The 19492-nt window shown below is 45.4% G+C and overlaps 1 protein-coding gene across 2 annotated transcripts in view; it reads right to left on the minus strand.

Moving 5' to 3' along the window:
• LOC137538776 (hepatocyte nuclear factor 4-beta-like) overlaps nucleotides 1-19492 on the minus strand; it is a 74409-nt gene that overhangs the window by 30302 nt on the left and 24615 nt on the right. For both annotated transcript variants that reach the window (XM_068261090.1, XM_068261089.1), the window contains exons 2-3: nucleotides 9898-10069; nucleotides 796-890 (exon numbers count right to left, since the gene is read on the minus strand). In XM_068261090.1, the coding sequence (XP_068117191.1) occupies nucleotides 796-890; nucleotides 9898-10069 (267 nt within the window). The remainder of the gene's footprint in view (nucleotides 1-795; nucleotides 891-9897; nucleotides 10070-19492) is intronic.

Raw genomic sequence — 19492 nt, forward strand, 5'->3', positions numbered from 1 at the left:
ATAGCAAATTCTCGCAGTGACGTTCGGCAGCCCATCGCAATCAATACCTTCCTGACTTCAAAGAAACTGGGTTAAAGGTCTCCACTCTGTGCTCTTTGTGACTAATATTGACAAGAGAATAAACTGACACAGTCTGTGGGATCAGCGCAATGTCTTCACTCCTATTTACGGCTGATTATCAGAGGATGGAATGTATGTGGCCACAGCCGTTACCTGCAGCTCAGTCTGTGTATAGAGGCAATGCTATAGGCCTAAATCACAAGGCTGGAGAACAGCTGAGTACATACAATAAGTCCACCATACCCTCCCCTTCATACATCTCCAAACTCATCCGGAGATACTTCCCAACTCTTAGATTAGAGAGACACTCCCCTCTACTCTAACACTACACAGATGTCCACCTGTCCAATAACTTACTCACTTGGGAGGCTACAGGAGTTCTCCCCCCCCCCCCCCCACCTTCAACTCATTCAAGCAGACCTTCATGACCCATCATAACTTGCCCACCATCTTCATAGCTCCATCTCCCTGCCTTTGACTTGCACCCCTCCCCCATGTGCCCCTCTCCCCCACCCCATAGATTGTAAGCCTATTTGGCAGGGTGCTCCTCCCTGTGCACTCTTCTCCCCCACCGTATGGACTCAGTAACTCATCTGCTATATTTATCCCTACATCGTTACATCACTATTTTTTGTACCATTGAACGCTATAATGTCCTTGGTGGGCTTTTAACACATTCTAATGAATGCAGTGTTAGGGTGTCACCTACAGGTGGTCCAAGCCTTGATAACTAACCTTCTTTTTTCATTCCAGCCCGGAAACATTTGCGCAGCCGGCAGTAGCGACACTGGTTCCTTTTGTCTTTGTCCACAACGCATTGTCTGTTAAACCTGAAAGCGAGAGAAAACAGCAGGAGATTACCAACAATGGTTTATACTGCAAACGTCACCCAACGTTCCAACACATTGAAACAGAAATGTATACATAGATATACATATAGGATCCATCACCCAATCACAAACACATCACCTTGGTGCATGGAGTCCTGTGTCCTGAGCGCAAAGATCCATAGGTACGTGAGACAAACCATCCCACATATTATAGCCCAGCCTATTGTTGGAGGGCTAACTTTGGAGGTCCAGACTTTGTGGTCTACCTACATCTCAAGGAGAAAGGACATTCTTTTGAGAAAAGTGAGGCGCACATTTTCAGCAGAGGAAGGAAACTGGTTTTCAAGGCGGACCGCATCAACACAGTGAGGGATGGCAACAGAGTGCCGATGGGTTTTTTCAACGGGTGGCGTGGGGGCAATTATGCTTATTTCAAGGCAAACTTGTGATTCAGGGAATCTACATTAGGGTATTATATGGGCAAGAGTTTTGCTTTACACTAGAGATACTCTTTAAAAAACATACGCAGATTGGCCACGACTGTCTGAAGTTACGGGACTCGGTACCAAAGAGGGAGAAGGCTGAGGACGGCGGCGTGGGAGTGATCTGTTGCGCATGGGGCTGGAGGAAGTCCCAGGTGTTTATAAAACTTTTAAGCCGCATCTACACGAGTAGATGCGGCCGCGATGCTCCTTATCAATCGAGCCGCTGATGCGGCTCGATTGATGAGATCCGACAGGACGGATCTCCGCATCGCCGTTTCCCTGCTCGCTCTCCGCGAGGGGACAATGGCAGGGAATCGAGCGGAAGATAAGCGGCGCCGGCGGGGACGAGCGGGGAATCGAATGCGGCGCATGCGCGGCGAGCGGGGACGCGGTGGGCACGCGGAAGAGGCGATCCGGCGGCTAATCGAGCCGCCGGATCGCAGCCTCATCTACCCGTGTAGATGAGGCTTTAGGTAATCTCGTCTCTGGTACACTTTAAGAATGAGGACTTTAAAATTCAGGTTTGGTCAATCCAATGGGCAGAGCACAATGATGAAATGAGGCAGTAATAAGCATGATTTGCATCTCGACTACGACCTGCGTCTCTCTTTGCCCTCATCGCTGGCATGGTTACACCCATGAGGTCAGACTTTCCCACATTCACCCAAGTCACTTACTGTATTTCATGCAGAGTAAAAAATAATATCAGGCTTTGGGGAATGTTAGTAAAAGGAATGACGTGTGCAGCGATGCCAGGAGGGTCAGCAGAGGAATCTATGTGAAAATGTAGCTAGACGAGACAGTGACGGGAAGGCAAATCCCAGAGACACTACGGACAAGCTGAGAAATGCTGGGTAGTGATGTAGAGAGGAGCTCAGCGTCAGAGCCACAAATTATGGGGCCCTCAGAAAAATATTGAAGTGACCCTTCCACCCATGCTCACTCTACCTTACGTTTAAATACATGTGAACCACTTCAGCCTTCAGTGTTTTTTCACCTTATGCATCCAAGCAACTTTCACCTCCCATTCATTTGCCAATAACTTTATCACTGCTTATCACAACAAAATGATCTATATCTTCTTTTTTCCGCCATTTTGGCTTTCTTTGGGTTGTACATTTTGCTAAGAATTATTTTATCCTAAATGCATTTTAACAAGAAAATTAAGAAAAAATTGAAAAAAAAATCATTATTTCTCAGTTTTTGGCCATTATAGTTTTAAAATAATACATGCTACCATGATTAAAACCTACGCATTTTGTTTGCCGATTTGTCTCGGTTATTACACCATTTAAATTATGTCCCTATCACAATGTATGGCGCCAGTATTTTATTTGGAAATAAAGGTGCATTTTTTCAGATTTGCATCCATCACTCTTTACAAGTCCATAATTTTAAAAAAATAACATAAATATACCCTCTTTACATACATATTAAAAAAGTTCAATCCCTAAGTATTTATGTATTTTTTATGTCACTTTTTTATGCAAAAAAAAATGGTACTATGGGAGAGTGTGGGAGGGAAGCAATTCAATTTCCATGTAAGTGTGTGTGTGTTTCTTAAATGAAATGTATTTAGATGTAATTTTACTATTTGGCCACAAGATGGCCTCAGTCATTTTTTTTCCCCCGTATTGTAAGCGTGCGATCGCCCGCGGGAGCGCTCAGCAGCGGGGAAGCAGCCTTTTGGTCGTAGCAGCTACTTCCAAAAGGCTTAAAGGACAACTGTAAGGAGGCTGCCATGTTTTTTTTTTCCCTTTTGTGCCATGCCAGTTGCCTGGCAGCCCTGCTGATCTATGTGGATGCAGTAGTGTCTGAATAACACCAGAAACCAGCATGCAGCTAATCTTGTCAGTTCTGACATTAAAGTCGGAAACACCTGATCTGCTGCATGCCTGTTCAGGGTCTATGGCTAAAAGTATTAGAGACAGAGGATCAGCAGGACAGCCCGGCAACTAGTATTGCACAAAAGGAAAAAAAAACATGGCAGCCTCCCTACAGTTGTCCTTTAAATGTTTAACAAACCATGTCACCTGTCAGGGATCAGGACCTAATCCCTTGGGCAATATCACTGGGCCGCAGGGGTGTTGCTAGCCCCGAAGATCAGTGGCACGTGCGCCTGATCTATTCTGGAATGCCTCGGATGTCCCTCATGCAGAGTGGAGGCACCACAGCACCCAGCATGGCACCACACAGTACCCAGCATGCCCCACAGAGGCACCACAGCATCCAGCATGGCAGTACACAGCACCCAGCATGGCACCACAGCACCCAGCGTGCCCCATACCCCCCCCCCCCCATTGCTTTGTGCTGTGGTGCCATGCTGGTTGCTATGGCGCCTCTATGTGGGCATATTAGGTGCTGTGATGCCTTTATGCGGCATGCAGGAAGCTGAGGTTCTTCTATGGGGTCATGCTGGGAGTTGTGATGCCTCAATAGAGGTCCATGGGAGCATGGGAGGGGGTCCTCTAGAAGGTCAGGGAATGCTATGGGGGACTGGCAGCAGGCCAGCTTGCCGAGCAGAAAGCCAGGGCAGCTAGCACAGAAGCCAGGTAACTCAGCCTATTTATGTGATATGCTGCATTTTTTGGGGTATAAATGGAGAAGGGGGATTCATGCAACATTTTGCTGGGCAGACCTACTCAGAACGCTGTTAAGTTCACGTAAATTTGATTCCACCCATGACCACAGCCAAATTCATGTGCATGGCCACACCCATTTTCTAGCTGGAGTGCCCAAAAGTGCCCCAGATCTCTTAGGATCCTAGCAACGCCCCTGCTGGGCCGCACACATGCATGTCAGCTCTGTAGCTGATGACGCGCTGTGTTGCTATGCCTGGGGGTGGGGGGCGATGGAGGAAGGAAGAGCGGCATGTGCATGGCGTCATCCAGTGGGCAGGGGAGGGACAAAAACAATGGGATCGGCATTGCTGGGGGTGAGCTGATCTGCCCGGGAGATAGCTCGCAGGTTCGGCGTCGGGGCGTTGTCGGGTGCCGAACACACGCCTGATTGTTTGCGGCTGCCAGACCCCAAATTACATCTCCCTCCGAGTTGCGACAACTCAGAGGGGGAATAGTATTTAACGCCGCCTCGGAGTTTAGTGGCTGTCATTCGGCTCTCACTGCGTCGAACTGGGCGGCGCCGAATTGATATGCACCCACATTTTAACAGTGTGTTGACCAGGAAGCTGTTATTGGTTAATGGCCATTTTCAAAATGGAGGATGGAGAATTTCATTGATCACAATGGACAAACAGGATGCGGGACAGGAGAAAGAGATTGAGGATTAGGCTACACGAGAGGTAAGTATGACATGTGTATGGGTATTTTAACTTTTAATTTTCAGTTCAGGTTTTCTTTAAGTCAGGGGTGTGTATGAGGCTTTAGACATGTGTATGACCCCTCTCCAATCACCAAAAGGACAATAAGGAAGGGAGGGGGGGAGACAAAGCTACTACCTTGCCTTGGGCACCATTTCATCTCAACCCTTGTCTGGTGGTATTATATACACAATCACTATTTATTTTCATTGTTCCATCGGGCTAACCAAGCCAAGATTCCAACCTTGTTAGCACCCTCCTCTCTCTTATTGACTGACTAATAATCTCATAACCTGCTCACTGATTGTTTGATCAAAAGCATTCCCAGCAGAAACCCCACAACGCCCATAAACAACCCCCTAATATCCCTACAATGGCGGCAAGTTCCTTTTAACTCATGAATTATCTCTTCTTATCTGACTTAACTCATGAATTATTATGTGTAATGATCCGCGCTGCTGTCTGCATAGGCAGACAGCTGTTTGACCATTTTTTAGGTCTGAGTGCTGCAGGTCTCTGGAAAAGAGACCTGTCTTCACTCTGCAAGTTTCAGAGTTGCTCTGCTGGTGAGGAATTTACATCCACTTGTCATGCAAATTGCTTAGCTGCTTCCTTTGATGGCTTGCAGTATAAATGCCATTTCCTCCCAGAATTCCCTGGTGGTCATGATGGTTTGTTCCTGCTGACTTGCCTGGAGTCTCAGCCTTTGCTAATTGTTTGCTAAGATTATCTTAGAGTAATTCCTTGGGACTGCACTAGCATTCCTTCTAGCGTAGTCAGGTTGTATTATCTGTATTGCCTTGTACTGTCTATCTGTTGCGATTGTCTTGTCGCCAGCGGCGGTCGACAGGAAATCGTTCTGTCTGTTGGGATCGTATTCGCCTTAGCGGTAGTGGCGGTGGTTCCTTCTGTACTCTGTCTTAGGGGTGCAAGCCAGAGCAGCGGTTGCTACTGGTTGCTCCATCTGTCTGTCTGTCTGGATCGCATCCGGCCTAGCAGTAGTGGCGGTGGTTCCTTCTGTACTCTGTCTGGGAGTGTAGGCCAGAGCTGCGGTTGCTACTGGTTACTCCTTCTGTCTGTCTTGTCTGGAACGAACGCTTACTGTAGGCTCGGTGAGGTAACCGTTTAGTAAGCGTTTGCGTTCTCTATTCATTTTCGTGTTACATTGGTTAGTTAGGGTTGGCGTGTTTTGTCTCTGTTGCGCTTTTCGTGCGGAGACCGCACCATTAGCGTGCTTTGTCGCTGTTGCGCTTTTCGTGCGGTGACTGCAGTTAGCAAGTGCGTTTGTTATTTTCCTTGGCGTTCTGATCATTGTTATTTGCTGTGTCTTTCTTGCTACACTTGTGCTCTGTCTTACTCGGTCTTGAGTCACTGTTGGCAATCGCCACTCTTGCGATTGCGTTCTCACTTGGTTTCCGCTGTTGTGTGTTCACCGTAGCCGGGTGGCAACTAGATTGGTGGACACACATACATTCTGTCTCTGTGCTCACTTTCTCTCTACAGGTGCATTGCACCAAAGCTGGGTTCTGTCGTTTTATACGCTTGTGGAGGACTTCCGCAGTGTCAGGACCACGGAGATAATTCCACAATCGTTACATTATGCATTCACTCTCTCAGCCTGCCAGCCAATCGACCATCCGATTCGATAATTATTATTGAATCGGATGAAAATCGGTGCTGCCAAGAGCTTGTCCGAAATTGGTCTCATGTATCCATTGTAAATGCTGGAAAATCTTGAGCTGACGTGTTTGATCGGGTGCACTAATAATCGCAAATAATTGCAATAAATAATCGCAAACAATGAACATGAAGGAAACCCCCCACCACGTCCCCCAAAATTAGATGGACCCCCCAATGCCTGTGCATTAATACTTTGTAACTTTGGCTGCACCCCCCTCCCCCCTCGCTTTCTGCACAGGTAAACTGAGAACTAATGTTATTCAATTGGCTAGTGCACATTCTAATGTGTTTTCCCCATTCAGATAAAACAGGCAGCAGTGAAGCACTGCAGGCATTTTCTCTATCAATTACATTAGCTTCTGTGATAAAACATGCATGTTTTCACACATACAGAAACACATGGGGCTTGATTCACTAAACCATGACAACTCAAATATCACACCTTATCAAAGATAACACACCTTATCAAAGTTAACACACCTTATCAGAGTAGCATAGCGAGCACTACAAACTTATGCCTGCCCTGCCCAAACTCGTCCTGCCCTGAGCCCCTCTGCAGGTTCGTAGCGCTCACTGTGCTACTCTGATAAGGCGTGTTGACTTTGATAAGGTGTGATATTTGAGTTATCACGGTTTAGTGAATCAAGCCCATGGGCCTCGATTCATAAAAGTGCTGTCGGGAAGGTAACGTCGAGCGGGGAAACACCGCTGTCGGTATTTCCGCCTTCAGGGTGGTAATTCATAAAAATTTTGCTACTTGTGACAGGCGTGCGGAGATATTCCGCTGTAGGCAGGCGTTAGGCTGTCGGGAGACATGCGGAAACAGGGGAAGCAGGCGGAGTCCCTCCGTGCGGTGTTCTCTCTGCAGCTGCTTGGGAGGTCTGTCCCATTCACTGCACTGTATTCCGCATGCTTCTCGCCACATCAGAGGTAGCGGTAATACCCGTCCGCATACCGCTACCTCTAATCTTTATGAATTGACATTTGTTACTTTTGCTATGATAATCACCGCGCAAGGCGGTGATTGATCACTCTGCTCGCGAATGTCGGCTTTTCATGCGGAAAAAGCCTTTATGAATACATATTTTGCTGTGTGGTCGGTAAAGTGAGCGGTTTTCTGCATTTCCGAATGCGGGAATGCTTTATGAATCGAGGCCAAAGTGTGCAGAAAGCGCATACAGAAAGCAAACAGATGAGTGTGCTCCCAGCCTTTGCATGATTTATTATCAGTGGCTGAGCATATGCAGTCATTAGGACAATTGTGCAGAAAGCAGAAAGTTTTTTTCTCTCCTTGCCCTTAGTTGTCAGTCTCTCAGGATGGGGTCCCCTGTGGCTTCTGGGCCCCCCTGTGGCTGCATCCCTTGCAGGGTCTATTGTTATGCCCCTGTATGTCATGCTGTCCCCCAAGTGTCCACCGCTGGGTCCACACTCTTCTTCATTGGCTCACCACATATTGCACATGGGGCGCATGTGTGATTATTATTATTATTATTATTTCGTATTTATATAGCGCCGACATATTACGCAGCGCTGTACAGTATATATATATATATCTTGTCACTAACTGTCCCTCAAAGGAGCTCACAATCTAATCCCTACCATTGCCATATGTCTATATTATGAAGTATAGTATATTATGAAGTATAGTATGAAGTATTAATGCATGGGCACCAATGCATTTGGTGAGACGCGGTCGGACACAACGAGGCGACGTCGTAAGGCCAATTCCTGAAATATTTCATGCTGAAATCGATCGGGAATCGGCCTGTGCATTATAGCAGCCAACAGATAATTCTCCTATCAGATTCGATCATAGAGAGAACGGTGTCTTGGTTGATCGGCTGCCAAAATAGCATAATGTATGGGTACCTTTATTCTAAGGCCAGATCCACACTATAAGCCCTTTTGTGAGCGCTTGCGTTTCATTAGCGCTTGCTAAGCGTTTGTAAAAAAAAAATCGCTCCCCCATTCACTTTCATTAAAATCGCGGTATTTCCGGGATCGCGTACGCAAAAAAAACACGCGATCTCTGCGATTTTTACCACAATTTTAATCAAAGTGAATGGGAGCGATTTTTTTAACAAGCGCTCAGCAAGCGCTAATCAAACGCAAGCGCTCACAAAAGCGCGCATAGTGTGGATCCGGCCTTACTGGTGATAAAAGTAAGCTTTGGGAATCAACCCATTTGTGTGGTTTGTGTACCGGAGAGATTCTAGTTGGGCATAGATATCATCAGTAGTGAAATGCTGAGGAATTATTGGAATTTGCAAGTTCATGAATTGCTTTTAAAAAAAGATTGTTTTACACACATTATGTATAAAAAAAATAAAGATTTGTAAACAGGTTGCCTTATAATAAAGGAAGATACCTGTTGATCCTTCTCATTTCCCCAGCAAGTTCCAGCTGCCTGCTCAGTCCCCTTCACCCAGTCAGCCATGATAGAATGTCAGTCAGTAAAGGCAGCCATACACTTATTGACTTTTTCCATCAATATCCTGCCGATTCAATCACTTTGATCGAAGATGCTAAACAATCGATACCGAGAGCGGCCCAATTGATTGAATGTTTGATTTTTGAGTTTGACTGAAATCGATTGAACCAGTTGAGTACTCTGAACAGTTTGGCGGTGGTCAGGGGGTGGTGGGAGATCAACGGCCAATAGAGGTTAGATAGATTTTTAATATCTCATGCTCAAATCTATTGTGTGGCAGTAATAGATCCCTCTCGGACCAAATTTGATCATTAAGGCTTCTTGCACACAGGGACGTTACAGGCGCACGTTAGTGCAGCCTGTAACGCTCCCCCAACGCACAGCAATGTAACACAAGTGGGCTGTTCACACTGCCCACGTTGCGTTACATTGTAACGCAGCAAAGTGCTGCATGCTGTGCGTTCTACGCGGCTAAGCCGCGTTAGACTGTTTGGACATGCTCAGTCATGTTGGGGAGTAGGGGAGAGCGGCCGGGCACATGGCTAATTAATATTCACTGCACTCAGTGACGTGCAGTTTTTACTTCCTGGAGCGGCCGCTCTGTGCGGCGATTGGCCGGGCGGAACCACGTGATGCCGCATCCGTCCAAGAGTACGCATCACGGCATCATGGACGCCAGAGTGAGCTGCACCACGCGGCTCACTCTGACGTCCACACGAGAGAGCACCAGCCGTTGCGTTAGGGGCACGTTATGTGCCCTATAACGTCCCCTAAACGCAACGTCCTGGTGTGTAACTAGCCTCAATCTGGCTGCCAGTGTATGGCCACCTAAAGATGTTACAGCCGGAATCACTCCCTGTTCAAATCATTTTCCCCCATCATGTCTAACTGATGATGAAAGGGAGGGTCTTCTGACAGACTGGACATGAGCAGGCAGCAGTCAGTTACTGGGGAGCTGTGAACTAATGGATTAGGTCATTTCAGAAACCTAAAAAAAAGCTTCTAGCTAATCAGAACTAACATTGGCATGTTTGAGCATTGCTAACCAAGGAACATAAGCAAAAGCAAAGCAGTCATTCATGTATAGATTACCTGCAGGCATATACATGATTCTTTCGTACGCTTCTTCGAAAAAACCCTTTGCAGCCGTCACAGCTTGAAGCCCCGTAGTGTTTTCCAGTCGCTCGGTCCCCACAAATGGCGCAAAAGGAGCCAACGCCATTGCTGAGCACGCCTGGGTTTGTTGCTTCCACAGCAATAATTTCTGCAGATCAGAAGAGGAAATGTGACATTAATAGACACTATGACAACTTATTTTTTAACCAATCAGGTTGCGACTCACTGGTGGCCGGGTCATTTCCGGAATATATATCAATGACAGGGAATGTTATTATGTGAGAAGAGAATTGTATGGTGACCAGCTACAGAGAGTGATGTAGTGATTGGTTGACTATCTATATTAACCACTTAAGGACTGGGCTTGTTTGCGCAGATCTGTGCTGCGTGGGCTCTCCAGCCCACAGCACAGATCAGCAAGCAGCCAGGGCGACCAGACTTCCCCCCTTTTTTCCCCACAAGGGGGATGTCCTGCTGGGGGGGTCTGATCGCCGCCGGCTATTTTCGTTCAGCGGGGGGGGGGGGGCTCCTCAAAGCCCTTCTCCGCAGTGAGTTTCCGCCTCCTTCCCCTTCCCTCCCTCCCCTCCTTCCTATGGGCGGCACAGGACGGCGATCCGTCCTGCGCCGCCTCTGATAGGCTTCAGCCTATCAGATGCCGGCGATCCCCGGCCAATCAGAGGCCGTGGATCGCTGATCTCCTTTACGGCGCTGGTGCGCAGCAGTGCCGTATGATGTAAACAGCGGGGATTTCTTCCCCGCGTGTTTACATTTAGCCTGCGGGCCGCGATCGGAGGCTCGCAGGGTGTTCACGGAGACACCCTCCGTGAACTGACATGGAACGGCCGCTCGTTAGTTTCCATGGTAACACCACTTCGACCTGCCGACGCCTGTCGGTGTTAGGCGGTCGTTAAGTGGTTAAGTATCCATACACAATGCCAAGCAGCAGCAGCAGCAGCTAAATAATATTCTGGGATGCATAAAATGGGAAATAAAACCACAAGATGCTGGTATACTGCTCCCTCTGTATAAATCACTTGTGAGGCCACTTCTGGAGGATGGGATACAGCTATATGTGGGCACCACATTATAAGAAGGACATTGGCCTTCTATAACGGGTACAAAGACAGGCAACTAAATTAATCAGAGGGATGGAAGATCTCACTTACCAAAAAAGGTTGGATAATTACCACCTCCATGTAGTATGAGAGCTTCCTGCACATTATTCTATATCTGTTGACCCTTATACTACATGGAGGTGGTAAAATGACACCCGTTTTCATTAATAAAATTATTGTTAATATCTGACGATATTCTTCATTTTTAAAGTGTAAATAATATAAATTATCATAATAAAATATTGCTATATATTATCAATATTTTACTACAACTTAACCTAACCCTACTGTCACACAGGACACTCCCCCCTCCTGACGCCTAACGCTAAAACCTCCCTTCTTGATCCCTAACCTTGAACCCCCCTTTCCTGATGCCTCACCCTAAACCCCCTTTCCTTACACCTAACCCTAAACTCCCCCTTCCTGACACCTAATCCTAAAACTACCCTTCCTGGTGCCTAACCCTAAAACCCTTCCTTCGATAGCAGTAAAAAAGGGCGTCGGCTGAGGGTGGACGAAAAGGGCGCCGCCATAGACTTTAATGCAATTATCGTTAATACGCCGAAAAAACAGAAAAAAGGGTGCCGCAATGCATATCGTTAACAACAACAATATCATTTTAGAAGCTTGCAACGTTATAGTTTATATCATATTATTTTGTTTGTATGTACAGATTTTACGTTATCAAAGATATTATAGTTTCTATGTGGAAAAGGGTGTTTCTACAGAGGGAGTGGTTAGGGTTAGGCACCACCCGGGTGGCAGTTAGTTTTAGGCAACACCAGGGGGGTGGTTAGGGTTAGGCACCACCAGGGGGGTGGTTAGGGTTAGGCACCACCCGGGTGGCAGTTAGTTTTAGGCAACACCAGGGGGAGTGGTTAGGGTTAGGCACCACCGGGGTGGCAGTTAGTTTTAGGCAACACCAGGGGGGTGGTTAGGGTTAGACAGGCACCACCCGGGTGGTGATTAGGGTTAGGCACCACCGGGGGAGTTAGGGTTAGGCACCACCGGGGAGGTGGTTAGGGTTAGGCACTACCGGGGGGGGTTAGGGTTAGGCACCATGGGGGTGGGGGAGTGGTTAGGGTTAGGCACCACCGGGGAGGGGGGGTTAGGGTTAGGCGCCACCAGGGGAGTGGTTAGTTTTAGGCACCAACAGGGGAGGGTTCTGTGTGAGAGTAGGGTTGGGTTAAGCTGTATTGTTGAATTACGTAACGATTTTTAACGTTAATATATTTTCATTATTATTTCCTATCTGTTTTAACAATGGTATTTATCGTTAACCAAGTTTGACAATGAGGTTTATCGTTATCATATTTCGCTATCCAGCCGGGCCCTTTTTTCACGGCTCCCTTTTCTCATGCACGCCTCCCTTCCTAATCTTATAAATGTTCAAAATGATACATTTCAAAACCATAATTTTCAAAACTGAATAGTTTTGTAAACATGAAACATTAAAAATGTCAAAAGCTATATTTTCTAAACAATAAAAATTTCAAAAACTACTGGTATAACGTTGTATTTTTCAAAGCGATCATTATCATGCACCCACTTTCTGCTTTGGCTGCCTAATAGCTGATAGTGGCCCTTTGGGACACCTAAATTGTACATCATCCGCTTGTCACCCAGATTTCCTGCTTTCGTAAAATTGGCCAATCTTTGGCCAGCCAAAATTGAATGAGTGTACCAGCCTTTATTCTTCATTTAAGCTAAGTGCACACATGCGATAATTTTCACCTGTCGGAGATTGGGAAAAAATCCCTCGGGTGACAGTTCGGAGACTGATGCTGTACAGATACAGCCCTAGCCTTTAGGCTATTGATGCACCCTGTTGCTATGGAGGGGTGTATAAGGACAACGGCAGTGAACGATGGAGTGGATTCCTATGGGTGGAAATAACGTTGCGATCCATCCTACTTGGGCGTTGGAGGTCATTAAAGATCTGGCACGATGGATCCATAACGGCCCATGAGCAGGATCAATCAATGCCATGGCTGATGTACACACAGAACAATTGTTGGCTGAAAAGGTTGTTATTGGCTGTTTAGGCCAACAATTATCACTTGTGTGTACGTACCTTTAGTGGTACAATTTCACCAAACCTCTGCCGAATGGTTTGCAATTCCACTCATTCCTGTTCTCAATGATCAAATGAAACATTCAGCTCAAGTGACAATGGGAAGAACAACAACCACAGTCATTCCTGATATCAGAGCAGTCATATTGATTTATTCCTCATGTTCTACAAGTGACAACAGAGGAAGATAGTGCTAACCAAATCTAAGAAAGTGCTAACCAAATCTTTATCTTCACACCTATATGTGGATAACATGCTGAGAACCATCACATGGTCGCCACCAGTTTGCTTTGGTAATAGTAAGCCGGGTTTTTATCAGAGAGAAGGACCCTGGGAACAGAAATGTCCTGCTAAACATAATCTACAGGGAGTGCAGAATTATTAGGCAAGTGGTATTTTTGAGAAATAATTTTATTATTGAACAACAACCATGTTCTCAAAGAACCCAAAAAATTCATTAATATCAAAGCTGAATATTTTTGAAAGTAGTTTTTAGTTTGTTTTTAGTTTGCTATTTTAGGGGGATATCTGTGTGTGCAGGTGACTATTACTGTGCATAATTATTAGGCAACTTAACAAAAAACAAATATATACCCATTTCAATTATTTATTTTTACCAGTGAAACCAATATAACATCTCAACATTCACAAATATACATTTCTGACATTGAAAAACAAAACAAAAACAAATCAGTGACCAATATAGCCACCTTTCTTTGCAAGGACACTCAAAAGCCTGCCATCCATGGATTCTGTCAGTGTTTTGATCTGTTCACCATCAACATTGCGTGCAGCAGCAACCACAGCCTCCCAGACACTGTTCAGAGAGGTGTACTCTTTTCCCTCCTTGTAAATCTTACATTTTATGATGGACCACAGATTCTCAATGGGGTTCAGATCAGGTGAACAAGGAGGCCATGTCATTAGTTTTTCTTCTTTTATACCCTTTCTTGCCAGCCACGCTGTGGAGTACTTGGACGCATGTGATGGAGCATTGCCCTGCATGAAAATCATGTTTTTCTTGAAGGATGCAGACTTCTTCCTGTACCACTGCTTGAAGAAGGTGTCTTCCAGAAATTGGCAGTAGGCCTGGGAGTTGAGCTTGACTCCATCCTCAACCCGAAAAGGCCCCACAAGCTCATCTTTGATGATACCAGCCCAAACTAGTACTCCACCTCCACCTTGCTGGTGTCTGAGTCGGACTGGAGCTCTCTGCCCTTTACCAATCCAGCCACGGGCCCATCCATCTGGCCCATCAAGACTCACTCTCATTTCATCAGTCCATAAAACCTTAGAAAAATCAGTCTTGAGATATTTCTTGGCCCAGTCTTGACGTTTCAGCTTGTGTGTCTTGTTCAGTGGTGGTCGTCTTTCAGCCTTTCTTACCTTGGCCATGTCTCTGAGTATTGCACACCTTGTGCTTTTGGGCACTCCAGTGATGTTGCAGCTCTGAAATATGGCCAAACTGGTGGCAAGTGGCATCTTGGCAGCTGCACGCTTGACTTTTCTCAGTTCATGGGCAGTTATTTTGCGCCTTGGTTTTTCCACACGCTTCTTGCGACCCTGTTGACTATTTTGAATGAAACGCTTGATTGTTCGATGATCACGCTTCAGAAGCTTTGCAATTTTAAGAGTGCTGCATCCCTTTGCAAGATATCTCACTATTTTTGACTTTTCTGAGCCTGTCAAGTCCTTCTTTTGACCCATTTTGCCAAAGGAAAGGCAGTTGCCTAATAATTATGCACACCTGATATAGGGTGTTGATGTCATTAGGCCACACCCCTTCTCATTACAGAGATGCACATCACCTAATATGCTTAATTGGTAGTAGGCTTTCAAGTCTATACAGCTTGGAGTAAGACAACATGCATAAAGAGGATGATGTGGTAAAAATACTCATTTGCCTAATAATTCTGCACTCCCTGTAGAGCAGAGTCACTGTTTGGTGAAAAACAGCTGGCTTAAAAGTAGGCTGGACAACTGTTTTTGTAATTAAAGTACCCCTGAAGTGAGAGAGGTATGGAGGCTGCCATATTTATTTCCTGTTAAAAAAACAGGGCCAGTTTAAGGGGCTCCAGAGCCCTGGGACAAACTGAAGCCCCCTGGCCAAACACCCCTCTGTTCCCTTCCCCCACGGCCATTACCTAAATGCTCCCCAGGGCCCTTGTGTGTGTGAAGCAGCAGAAGTAGTTACTCCCAGGAGACAGCGGCTGCACAGTTCGGGCATTCTAGCCACGCTGTCCTCCTCCTTCTCTATGACCCGACATGCAGTGTTCTCCCCAGAATTTTTTTCCAGCCGGGTGGCATGAAATAGTAGCCGGGTGGCATGAAAAAGTAGCCGGGGAAGGCCGAGATGAAAATGCAGGACAACTCTGCTTACAGCATAGGAGGAGGTGAAGAGGTGAGCCGATGACAGCCGGGTGGTCACCAAATTTAGCCGGGTGGAGCACCCGGCTAAAAGAGCCTGGGGAGAACACTGGACATGTGTTATGTTTAAACATGTCTCAAATGTCTCTTGCAGCCCATACATACATGGGATCGTTGCTGATCGCAGCTTCTCTTTAGACTTCAGATTGCGGTGTTGCTTGCCATAGGCCCAAGGATGTTTGTATAGAGTGTGCCTCTGAGGAAGCGGCTTTTGGCCGTGAAACATGTGTCAGGCAGTCTTTTTATGTGAATTGGAGGTCTGGTGTTTTATCTACACGTCTTATCCGCAATTTGAAGAGATTATGAATGAAGAATAAATAAGAGAATATTGGTTCATAGAAAACCCTGTTTTTTCGTCTGTTTGAATTTGGAGTACTATTATGTTTAAACATGTGCCGGGTCATAGAGACGGAGTCAGACAGCATGGCTAAAGTGCTCGGACTGTGCAGCTGCCACCTGCTGGGAGAGGTGAGTAACTACTGCTGCTGCTTCACACACATGGGCCCCAGGGAGCAGTGCGAGCAGCATTTGGCAGGGTCGGCAGCCGTGGGGCAATAGCCCCCTTTGCCTCTATTGCAGCACTGGTCCTGTTAAACAATACCAGTTACCTGGCAGTCCTGCTGATCGAATGAGCTAAAAAACCTAATTTATGTCAATAATTAAAGAAATGAATTGACAACACTGTAGTTTATACAAATTCTATAGGGAGTTGGGGAAAAAAAGATACTTACCTTTGTAGTGGGAAGCCTTTGGATGGTCCAAAGGCTTCCGGGTTCCTCCTATAACCCATGATGCCTCTATACCATTGTGGCCATCATGTCTGGACTTGTGATCCACAAGTAATGTCTGGGCATGCCCAGTATAGTGAAGCGATTGTGCATAGAGGAAATAAGCCATGCCACCTCACGAGCAGCTTCATTCTACTGGGCATGCCCAGACCTTACTTGCTCATGCCCAGTCCGGATTCTCTTGTCCACGGCTGGAGGCGTGGCCAGAAGATGTAGAGGGACTGTGGGCTGGAATGCTGGACTCTGTGGTGATCCGGGAAACCTCTGGACCATTCAGGCTTACAACTACTGAATAAAGTATCTTACGCCCCCCTTCCCATTTCAGGTTTGCTATAAAGGGATCCTGAAGAAGTGAGAGTTATATGGAGGCTGCCATACTTATTTTCTTTTAAACAATACCAGTTCCCCGACTGTCCTGCTAATCTTTGGCTGCAGTAATGTCTGAATCCCACATCTGAAACAAGCATGCAGCTGATCCAGTCACACCTCAGCCAGAGCACCTGTTCTGCATGCTTGTTCAGGGGCTTTGGCTAAACATATTAGAGGCAGAGGACCAGCAGGACAGCCAGGCAATGTGCATTGTTTTAAAGGAAATAAATATTGCAGCCTCCATATACCTCTTACTTTTGTTTTGCTTTAGGGCCCTTTCACACTGGATCGGTGCGGCATGCGGTGGACCGGAAGTCATGTACTGTATGTATTTTGTATATTGGTGTACACTATTGTCTGTATTATTATGCACCCCATGTTCGTTTCTTACTTTGTACAGCGTCACGGAATATGTTGGCGCTTTATAAATCAATAATAATATACATATAATGCGGCTTGGCTGGGAAATGGACATTTAGCTCACTATACCCAAAGTTTTCTTATATCAGAGTTTATTATAACGAGATTATACTTTACTAATATAGAAACGTAGAATAGAGATCAGTATTTGGAAACCTTTTTTTTCCTGACACATGAACAAAGCCCACCTAGGAAGCTGTATGGCTTTATAAGCTAGAAGGGGATGCTGCTGGATTTCACTATTAAAGATGGAAAGTACCATTTCCTAAATCCATTTTCCTCTCATAATCTGGTGTGTAAGTTTGCCGTGCCTGGTATACGGGTGTTGACATCATTTCACGCGACACAACCTTTGATCCCATTAGTCACATTTACGACGCTTATAATCTAATGGTATTATAAAACTGGAACCACTGCAAGTACTCGGTGCAGGAGATGGGGACAGCCCGAAACACCATGTGACACCACAGGGCGCTCATGACCTCAGAGAAGACTAGTGGCTCCACAGCACCTTTCAGAATGAAGAAGCAAATATATTAATGACAGATTAATTGCAGCGTCACACATCATGGTCTGATGGTGAATAAAGCACAATTAGAGAGGGAGTTCATTGAGCCCTCGCAGACTGGACAGCTTGTAGTGATCTGGCGAATTATGGTTCTCGGGTACTTAAAGGGGTTCTTCCGCGAATGAGGAAAAAAATAAAAAGTGGTTAATGCATAAACTAATTAAACATCCTTCTAAAATAGTGTCAAAAGTTTTTGTAAAAAATGAATGGTTTCATCAATATAATGTATTGTAAACAGTGACATATGAAGGACTGGGAGGGTAATCCATTTGTTAGGGGTGTTTTTTCTTTACTTTCTTTTCACAACCATAACTCCTGCCTATAACCCACTTCTAGCAGGAATCTCCCTTATAGTCCTAATGGCTGAGCTCAGTTGAGCTGCTGAATATGTGTTTACATTGTTGCTAGGCAACCAGAGGCTGTGCAGAGATTCGTTTGTAAAAAAGAAATCAATTTGATTTGATTCATTGATTTGAGTCAATCTGACATGTCCGATTCATGATTCGATTCAATTTGAATCAAATCATGAATCGGACATGTCAGGTTGAATCAAATCAATGAGTCAAATCAAATTAAATTGAATCTGACAAAGAATCATATGGTATAGATGGGACTGAATCATTCTCCCAGCAGCTTATGACTCTTTTTCACAAATGAGTCTCTGAACCTGGGGTCTGGTTGCCTAGCAACAATGTAAACACATATTCAGCAGCTCAGGAGCTCAGCCTTTAAGCCGCATCTACACGCGTAGATGCGGCCGCGATGCTCCTTATCAATCGAGCCGCTAATGCGGCTCGATTGATAAAATCCGACAGGACGGATCTCCGCACCGCCGATTCCCTGCTCGATCCCCGCGAGGGAACAATGGCAGGGAATCGTGCGGGAGATAAGCGGCGCCGGCGGGGACGAGCGGGCAATCGAATGCGGCGAGCGGGGACGCGGCGGGCACGCGCGGGGACGCGCAAGAGGCCGCCGATCGCCACAACATCTCCCCAACATCTCCCCGTGTAGACGGGGCTTAATTAGGGCTATAACCTCGATTCCTGCTAGAAGTGGGTTATACCACTGAAAACTACTAAGGCAGGAGTTATGTTTGTGAAAAGAAAGTAAAAAAAAACACCACGGCTAACAAATTGTATTAATTAAACCATTCATTTTTAAAAAAAACTTTTTACACTATTTTAGAAGGATGTTCAATAGTTTATGCATAAACCACTTTTTATTTTTTTCCTCATTCGCGAAAGAACCCCGCCCATGAAAGGTACAATTTTAAGTGAACAATCATATGTTCAATAAGATCATTCTGATTGTAAGAAAAGTTTGTATTTACCGGTAACTACTTCAGCCTTCAGTGTTTTTTCACCTTATGAGTCAGAGCAATTTTCACCTCCCATTCATTTGCCAATAACTTTATCATTACTTATCACAATTAATTGATCTATATCTTGTTTTTTCCGTAACCAATTCGGCTTTCTTTGGGTGGTACATTTTGCTAAGAATTATTTTTTCTAAATGCATTTTAACTGGAATATTAAGAAAAAAATTGAAAAAATGCATTATTTCTCAGTTTTCGGACATTATAGCTTTAAAATAATACTTGCTACCATAATTAAAACCCACATATTTTATTTGCCCATTTGTCCTAGTTATTACACCATTTAAATGATGTCCCTATCAGAAAGTGCATTTTTTTCAGTTTTGCGTCCATCACTATTTACAAGCTTATAATTAAAAAAAATAATAGTACTATACCTTCTTGACATGCATATTAAGTTCAGACTCTTAGGTAACTATTTATGTTTTTCTTTTA

The sequence above is a fragment of the Hyperolius riggenbachi genome, chromosome 11, assembly GCF_040937935.1.
Source record: "Hyperolius riggenbachi isolate aHypRig1 chromosome 11, aHypRig1.pri, whole genome shotgun sequence".
NCBI lineage: Eukaryota > Metazoa > Chordata > Amphibia > Anura > Hyperoliidae > Hyperolius > Hyperolius riggenbachi.